The sequence below is a fragment of the Mirounga leonina genome, unplaced genomic scaffold, assembly GCF_011800145.1.
Source record: "Mirounga leonina isolate KUSES-001 unplaced genomic scaffold, KU_Mleo_1.0 Mir_165, whole genome shotgun sequence".
NCBI lineage: Eukaryota > Metazoa > Chordata > Mammalia > Carnivora > Phocidae > Mirounga > Mirounga leonina.
In genome coordinates this window covers 17934423-17943686 of record NW_023270415.1, presented here as the reverse complement: position 1 = coordinate 17943686, position 9264 = coordinate 17934423, and the positions used below count along the sequence as shown (strand labels likewise).

Genomic DNA, 9264 nt, shown 5'->3' with positions numbered 1-9264 from the left:
TGTATACTGATGTATTGCTATTCTAGGGACTGGGATTCTACAATAAATAGAACAAAAATCTATTTATGGCAATGATACATATGGCTCTATTAAAAGTATAGTCTCTCAGGTACTATATTAAGCCCGCAAAAGCTTTTCAAACAACATAAGCAAACCTTGGGAGTATTTGGCCTTTCTGGAGAATAAGTTGGTATAGTCATGGGAAGGATGAGCATGGTGCACTTTACTGCTCATTTATTTAATAATAATGAAGCAATTTATTTAAAGATTTGGAGTAAGAAAGTAAATCAGTATATACCTTCAAAATAATTTTTCTAGGGTTACTTGGCTGGCTCAGTTGGAGGAGCATGCGACTCTTGACCTCAGAGTTGTGAGTTTGAGCCCCATGTTGGGTTCGTAGAGATTACTTAAAAAAAATAAATTAAAAAAATATTTTAAAAATCATTTTTATAATTAAAAATAGGAATATATTTGTCATGGAATAGAAAGAAAACTTTACATGAGTTTTTAAGATAAAACAGTTTTTAAAGAAATTTCTAACACTTGTCCTCCATCATTTTCCCCTTGGTTTTCAATCCCCTATACCTCAGTGGAAAAACCTGAGAAACTTTAACAGACTATTCAAAACAACTCTCGGGGATTGAGAAGTGTGATAATGAGAAGAACATCCCTTTGAGTGTTTTCAGTTTTGGGTGATTACAAATAAAACCACTATAAACATTAGTTTTCCAAAGTGTCTGTTCTATTTGCATTTCTACCAGCAATGCATGAAAGTTATATTTGCTCAGCATCTTCTCCTTTACCGACACTTGTATAGTCAGTCTTCCCCCTCCTCCTAATAGCTGTGTGATAGTATATCTCACTGTGGTTTTGATTTGCATTTCTCTAATGATCAATGATGTGGAGCGTCTTTTCATGTGGCTTATTTGCCATTTGTCTATCTTTTTTGGTGAAATGTCTGCTCTAATCTTTTGCTCATTTTTTCATTGCTTCCCCCCACCTCATAGCTGTTTTGAGAGCTCTTTATAATACTCGGAATAAAAACTCTTTTAAAATGTATATTTTGCTAAAAAAAAAAAAAAAAGCCCAGCTCTCAATTACATTCAAGTGTGTATTCAAATGACTGTGAACCCCTTTCAAAATCTAAAATACCTGCCTTCGAGCTCTAAAAAAGTACTCTGTGTAAAAAGCCTAATATATAGGAGAAACTCTGCTTCCTATTAGAATATAAGTAAGTTGAGTAATGTATGACTCAGGAGTAAATCAGAAATCAGTTTTCAAATGACATTACTTTCTCAATTAGGTTAAAAATAAAGTGAACGAGCAACACAATAAGGAATGATATAAAAGGTGTTTTACCTTCCCAGAACCCTTATCTTGAGAAAAAGGAACTATAAAAAGGCGTTTTAAGTTTTCAAAGTAGTGCATGCAAGCTCTTCAATTCACATTTGCACCTGCATCTCTGATTTGCAAAAATTGATGCGTAAAATTTCAAAATAGCAAAATGTAAGTCTGTTATAATATTAACATGTGGTTTAGTGCTCTATGCAGTAGAGCATGTTACGTTGCAAATTTGGATCCTTTACCATGTCTAATTGTTACTGTAATTTACTTTACTGTTACTTGATTCCAGCAGTTCGTAGTTTTACACTTGAAACTTCTAAAGTAGTTAGAACTGCTGGAAACTCCTTCCATGCAGTTCTCCCCTCCTCCCGTCTCTCCTGCGAGGGAAGGTCACCTTCTATAGTTGACTACCATACTGATTTATCTGGGCAAAATTTCCAGTTCGCTCCTGTCTTCCTGCACTGTTCTTCTGGATCCGGGTTCAATTATTTCCCGTACAGCGAGCTAAGGGATTAAGCACTGCGAAGACTGGACGCAGACCTGGCTTATTTCCTTTTTCTGTGCCAAGCACGACTCCAGCTAAAAACTTTTCTCACCTGTCACTCCCGCTCATTCTCGATATTCGGTTTCCTACCACAGTGTTCGCTAGTCCAGTAGCTCTGATGTCTGGGCAAAAAATAGCTCACATTTTTGCTTAAACAATAACGGCCGCGCAAATTTTATGGTTAGATTTGTCTCAAATCGGAAGACCGCGCCTCCTAACTAACAAGGCGGGATGCACACGAGGAGTGAGGAATGGAGGAGCTGTGGCTGAAAGGAGGGTGCGGGGACTTGCCTTGGCGAGGCCGCCCAACCCCCAAGGACCGCGTCCGCGAACCCCGGGAAGTTTGGACTCGCGCCGCAGCTTCCGGACCCGCCTCTAAGCGAGCACCGGAACTCGCTTTCCCAGCAGGCCCCGCGCAGTGCGGCGCTCGGCGCGCTCCGGGTCCTGTCAAGGCAAGACCCGCGAGCCCGCCCTGCGGCCCCACCCCCTGACTCCCAGCTCCTTCCACGACTCCCGCGAGTTCCAGTCCCGACTTCCAGCCCCCCAGCCCCGCCCTCAGTCGCGCGCGCTCTCCCCGCCCCGCCCTCGTCCCCCCGCGTGCGGCCGCTACAGCCAATGAGGTTCGGGGCCGCGTGCGCAGATTCAAACGGCGGCTCTTGAGGGAGGCTGGGCGCGAGATTCGGCGGTGCGGACAAAACCCTGCAGGAGGCTGCGAGCCCTGCAGAGCTGCTCGCTGCGGGGTGAGGGCGGGGGTCGGCGCCCGCCGCAGAGCTGAGCTGGGACCACTGAGTAGAGGCTGAGAGGCGGCGGGAGGGGCCGGCGGAGGGCGGGAGCGCGCCTGCTGACATGTTGGGGGCATCCCTGACCGGGCCGGACCGGGGCTAGGAGCGGCGCTGCGGGCCGGGGGCGGGTCGCGGTCCGCCCCTCCGTCCTACCCTGCCGGGGACGTGCGTTCCACTCTCGGTCGCCTCGGAGAGGGAGCGAGGGAAGCGGCTGGAGGGTCGGGAACAAGGAGCATTCGCTTGAGGCTGGAGGAGGCTTAACTGCGTCCCCGCCCAGCCCGCGCCTATGCGGTACTTGAAGGATGGCGAAGAGGTCGCGCAGGTGGGTGACATCCCTTTCACTCAGGCCTGTTGGCACTGTCCCGGCTCAGATTCTTTTCCCTGTCCCAGTGCTTCCCCATCAGGCCCTCCCCAGCTGGGGCAGAGGTTTTCCTTCCCGCAGCCCCACAGCCTCTTCGGCCCGGCTGGCCCGATCGCAGCCGTGACGTGTGGAGAGTTGGGGACCACTGTGTTTAAGGCGCAGAAAGTGAGTAACAAATGCCCAGATTGATCTAAGGAGTTGATTTTCCCAACAGCGCACGTCCAGACTTCAGTCTCTCACAGCCTCCTCTTGGAGTTTCTTGCCAGGTAAATCTGCGCTTTCAGGGAGTACCCCACGCACATAAAAGTGCTCATGTGCAGCCCGGACGGCTTGAAAATGGTGTCCGGAGAGATTCTTTTCTTCTGAATTACTGTATCAGTTAAACTCTGATAAACCTGCGCTGGGACCCCTCTGCCATCTTTGCTACCTTGACAGGTAGAGAAAATCCTCTGAGGAATAGCTGAGGAGAGAGGACCTTTTTGATGTTTTCCGTGATTACCGTTCCCATGTTCTCAGCTTTATGTATATATTTTTAGTATCTTCTGCTGGGAAGTTGTTACACTGTTACTACCCTAGCTTGATCTTAAAACAATGTTTGATTCACTGAATATTTTTAGTTCCCGTGTTTGGCTCTGTCTGTAACTAAGTGTTGCCCAGAGAGGTAGGGCATAATTTTTGTTGGAAAACTGGCTAGGAGGAATTTACTCATCTAATTTTTATTTATACGTTACTATAGTAGCTACACCTAAGTTGTGTGTAGTAACCACTTAGATGACAAAAAACGAGGTTGTCTTTTGTCAGTAGTATTAAATAAACCTGAAAAGATGTTTGGCAGGATTTCCAAGTGGTTTTGTTTATCTAGGTTCACAGCCTTAAAGTCATAACTAGAGATGTATTTCTTAAGTTGAAATTTAGTACTAGGATTCATTCATTGCAGATTCAGATGGAACAAATATACACTCACATAAACCCACCTCTCTACAACAGGGTTTTCAACCTTATCACTACTGATACATGGATTAGATAATTCTCAGTAGTGGGGGGCTGCCCTATGCTTTGTAGTATGTTTAATAGCATCCCTGGCCTCTGTCCAGTAGATGCCAGTAACACCATTTCTCTGAGTTGTGACAATCAAATGTTTCCAGACATTACCAAATGTGTGTTGAGGGGGGTAGAATCACCCAGGTGAGAATCTCTGCTCTAATTAACTTCCTAATCTTCAAAAAAGATAGATATTAAAACTCCTATAATTATAATTACTGAGGTACTGGCTTAGGCCTTGTGGATTTTTAAATATACAAAACTTTTAAAATAAAATAATTTCATTAAGCAAAGTGACAAGTGACTATGTCAACTCAAAAACAGAAGTTTGTTTATATTCATTGTGTGGCATTATCTACCTATCAGTACTGATGTTAATCTTATTTGAAAGAGTGTCTTAGCTAATGCTACCATCATCATTTAGATATGGTTAGACGTGGATACTTGAATGTTAGAACCCTGTCCTCCAATTGATTTTGTCTGTTCATTTCATAGTTTTTGTATGCTTCATAATAGTAGACTAAGAAAGGAGAAGTAATTTAATGACTAATTTGCCTGTGTACGTTATTTTCTTTTATTCACAATACTGTGAGCATTGAGATCTGAACATTGATGTACTGTTCACTTTCGTTCCTTGTCAGCTGTATGAATTAAAATGTATTATAGAATGATTTAAAAAATCATAAGGCTGGAGTAATTAAATGCGGTGGGGTGAAGCTGTGCTCCCTATGGGAGTATAGAGGTAGAGCATGTGGTGAGAAGTTATCACATCTAAATGGTGTATTTCTTGGGGTCTTCTTACTTAAATGTGTTTCATGCTCTAAATTATATTTCTTGTATATGAAAATATGTCTTATTTATCTTAGAAGATAATAGAATGTGAAATGTTTTGAAGCTGAAATTATTGGGCAAAGTCTGGTCTCATGCCTTTTGGTTAAATGTCTTAATAATAAATATGAACCTAATTTATAGTTGAGAAAGGAAATAATTTGGTCAATTTAAGATCTCTACTATACGACTACGTATTTGAGTGAAAACTATAGTTTGCTATATAAAAGTTTTGCATAAGACTATGGGCATAAATCCTGTAATATACTTTTTTCTGTATGATATGAAAAAAAAGTAAAAAAAAAAAACAACCTGTTACCTTAGGTCGAAACAACTGGAGGATGTTGGCTCTTTTGATTTTTGTTTAAGATAGCTGTAGTATCTCTGATCTAGATTTACATAAAGGAAAAGGCTCATTTAGTGTTGTGACTTTAAATAGTTTTAGATCTCACTGGGGGTTTTAATGATATAATTTATAGGCAATACCAAAATTGGTACATGTTATTAACATGTATTTGATTTTTAAGCATATTTATGTATTGAGTAATTAATTTTAGTTTTTAAAAGCTAGATCTACCCTTAAAAATAAACTTTAAAAAATGTCATTTAGAAGCTAGAAGACATATTTAAGTAGTAACAGATTCAGGTATTTACACTTGGTGAACTGCACTAAACTGGAAAGGTAAAAGCCAGCTTTTGCATTGGAAAATGTTTTTTAGTGGGTTATGTGTGTGTATGGGAAGCAATTTTACTGTTATTTCCAGCAAAATGAGTGTTATGGGTGAAAGAATACTGAAAATGAACTGATTTTTTAAGCAGCTGTGTCATTAATTAGCAATATTGTTTTAGAAAAGCAAGTAAACTCTATATCCCAGTTTTTAAGTCTGTTGTTCTAGGGGTTTGGATTTTAGGGTCTGTAAAGTAACTTCCAGATTTAATGTATATCCTGTTTTGAATCCTTTTGTAATCATCTTTGCTCATTTAAAAATATACACACTAATGGAATAAAATAGAAAAGTTCAGTCATCATTTTTGTTTATCAGTAGGTAGGTAGAATTCCCTTCAGAACTTATTTCAGTATTACTATTAATACTGGTCAAATGAAGTCAAATTTGTCTTACTATAATGATGCTAGTTTGCAGTCCAGGTTTGGAAATAAAATATTCATGTGTGCAGTACATAATATTACCACCGGGTGGCCTGATTTCACTTTTTTAAATCAACCTGGTAAGTTTTCATACCTTGAATTTGATTGGATTTAAGAAAATATAGAATTACCCTGTCAAGACAGTTTATTTTTTTTTTTAAGATTTTATTTATTTATTTGACAGAGAGAGACACAGTGAGAGAAGGAACACAAGCAGAGGGAGTGGGAGAGGGAGAAGCAGGCTTCCCACCAAGCAGGGAGGGAGCCCGATGTGGGGCTTGATCCCAGGACCCTGGGACCATGACCTGAGCCGAAGGCAGATGCTTAATGACTGAGCCTCCCAGGCGCCCCAACCCAGTTTAAAATAAAGATGTAATTTTGGATTTTGATAAAAATTTCAGATTTGATGATTTATGACTCAAAATACGATCAAGTTGAAGTAATTTTATTAGAGCAAATTTGATAGAACTATTGATATTTCTTTAATTTTGAACCAGTGATTCTTTTCAAATAAAAGTAAATTTTTAAAAATTCTCAAATTCTTCCTTTCGGTACCTCATTTCACTCTAAAAATTAGTATCCTTTAAAAATTGAACTTCTCCCTAAATGTTTTATCTTAATATAGTCAAGTATGAATAGTTTGTGTATTATTTCACAGGGTAAGTTATGACCGTAACATCCTATTAGCTCTCACCCATTGTAAAGTTTCTCTTAACCATTTTCCTGGCCTAATGAGTCATAGTACTTGTGTGTGTGTGTGTGTGTGTGTACATGCTTCATTTGGCTGTTTCATAATCACCCTAAACACTTTGTTCATTCATAATCTAAAAAAAAAACCTTTTCATTTGAATGTAGTGCTAGTTTACATATCAGACAGTTATAGAATAAATATTTTCTTTGACTTAAAAAAATAAAACTGGCAGAGTAATTCTGGTAACCAAGTCCTGGATGAAGATTCAGAAACCAAATTCCTTTTCTATTTTTTGCTTTGTCTCTGGAGAAATAATTTTACCTATTTTTGTTGTCTTCTAGATCAGTCATCTTAGGCTAAAAATGACTGACTTCTGTAGTAAGGAGTTGATTTTATTTAGTTATTATATATTATCATCACTGCTACAATATAAAAATGCTAAACGATGATATTAAAAAGCAGATAAATAGAACAGATTTGTTTTGATGGTGTCTAACCATTATTAAGCAGTGGTGAAAGTAGAATATTGGTGAGATTACGTGTGGGGTTTTATCCCTTCTCTTTTTTATTGGCAAATTGTACACATTCTCAGGCATCTTTCTATTGTAGCTAATGATATTGATAATTTTCTAGGATCTTATTCTGTCACACTTATTTAAAAGTTATATCATTCTTTCAACAATTACTTAACCAATATAGAAATAACTTACGCTAAAACTAAGAAGTGGCTAGGTGGATAGACTCCAGGAAAGTCCCAGTGGTAGAGAGATGATTCTAAGAATTCTACTTTAATCCTCCCTCACATTCACCCACTCAAAAAACCCAGCTTCCTGAACATTGGGCTGTATAACTCTCTGAAACTGATGACCATGCTGATGCAAAACAGAGAATGAAACCTCATGTAGAAATAGAAATTTCTCACAAACCAAGTATGTAGTTAAAAACTAAGGCCAAATTTTAAAGTTGAACAAGTTTTCAGGAAAATGACTCCTTGGAAACTGGTCTTTTGACCAAAGTAACGTCTTTGGACTCCTACCCTTAAGTTAAAATAATCTGATAACCTACAGTGAATTTTGTACAGATTGGACTTGATGTAGATATTTTTTTTGAACACTCAAGATTTATATAGGCAAGTCCCCGAATTAAACATTTTTTGATCTAGAAATAATCTAATTTTTAAAAGCAGTGTCAAATATGCTGTTGTGAAAGCTGTTGGGATCTGAGGGGTGGGAGAAAGGGGGGAACCTGTGAAAAGCACAACTGAGGGCTGTTTGGGATGGCAGGAAGTGGTAATGTTGCTGGGGACAGTTCCAGGAAAGGTTAGGCAATATTAGTAGACACCCGAAAGAACCCCTTCTGTACTGAATATTTTGTTTGTTTCAGCAGGTTATGCTTCTTAAAATTCTACCACTTGGATGTGCATTTGGATTTTGAAAGTCCTTTTTATTTATTTATTTATTTATTTTTATTTTTTATTTTTTTAAAGATTTTATTTATTTATTTGACAGAGAGAGACACAGCGAGAGAGGGAACGGAAGCAGGGGGAGTGGGAGAGGGAGAGGGAGAAGCAGGCTTCCCTCCAAGCAGGGAGCCCGATGCGGGGCTCGATCCCAGGACCCTGGGATCATGACCTGAGCTGAAGGCAGACGCTTAACGACTGAGCCACCCAGGCGCCCCTTGAAAGTCCTTTTTAATAAATGAGAATGCCTTTCCCCTTCTCCTAGAGGTATTTTCATTTGTTAAAAAAAAAAGTTTTCTCTCTCATATCCACTTGAGATCAGCTGTATTGAGGGAGGTGGAAGTTTTCATTGGGTTGGAAGGGAATGAGGTAATTTTGGAATACAGAGTACTTGGAGGAGGTAAAAGAGTAAGGAAGATCATTCACTGATCATTAATTTTACAAATATTACAGGTACTGTGCTTGGTGCTGAGAGGTATCAGATATGGTCTTTGCATTCCTGAACTTACTATTTGGTTGGAAAGGTTGGCCTGTGTGATGAGCATTAAAAAAGAAGGGTAGATGCCATGAGTACATACAAATTGGACAGAAAGCCTCAATATGGTGTTTTTCTGATTTGGTAGCCTTCTTAGAAATTTATTAAGTCACTGGATCCTGAACCATCTCCATTTTAACTATTGAATCTTGGCTAATCAGGTGGATATTTCTGATAGCTGAAGATGGCAGCAAATAACAGGTATTTCTTTAAACTTGTGTCTTTATTTTCAGATTAATTCAACAAAACAAGCATAGAACTGGCAGATTATTGTTACAAATAGACACTGGCTTTAGGGAGAGAGCATTGGAATGTTGAAATGCATTGAACTGAAGCAGATAGATAGTTACATAGGTAGGGGAGTTGGGGATCTTGGTGTCTTGCTTGGTCAGATATGAAGAACTTTGGTCCGGGGCCGGGGGTGGGGGGGGGTGGGGGGGCTCGCACCAGGCTGGCTCAGTTGGTAGAACATGTGATTCTTGATCTCTGGGTCACGAGTTCAACCTTCACATTGGACATGAAGCCTTCTTAA

The 9264-nt window shown here is 39.7% G+C and overlaps 1 protein-coding gene across 2 annotated transcripts in view; it reads left to right on the top strand.

The window, feature by feature from the left end:
- Nucleotides 1-2732: 2732 nt before the first annotated feature.
- Nucleotides 2733-9264, top strand: part of MYBL1 (MYB proto-oncogene like 1) — a 39237-nt gene continuing 32705 nt past the window's right edge. Inside the window, exon 1 of one of the 2 annotated variants that reach the window (XM_035011264.1) lies at nucleotides 2733-2992. In XM_035011264.1, the coding sequence (XP_034867155.1) occupies nucleotides 2973-2992 (20 nt within the window). In that variant the 5' untranslated portion in view covers nucleotides 2733-2972. The remainder of the gene's footprint in view (nucleotides 2993-9264) is intronic. The other variant, XM_035011265.1, reaches the window with a different exon arrangement.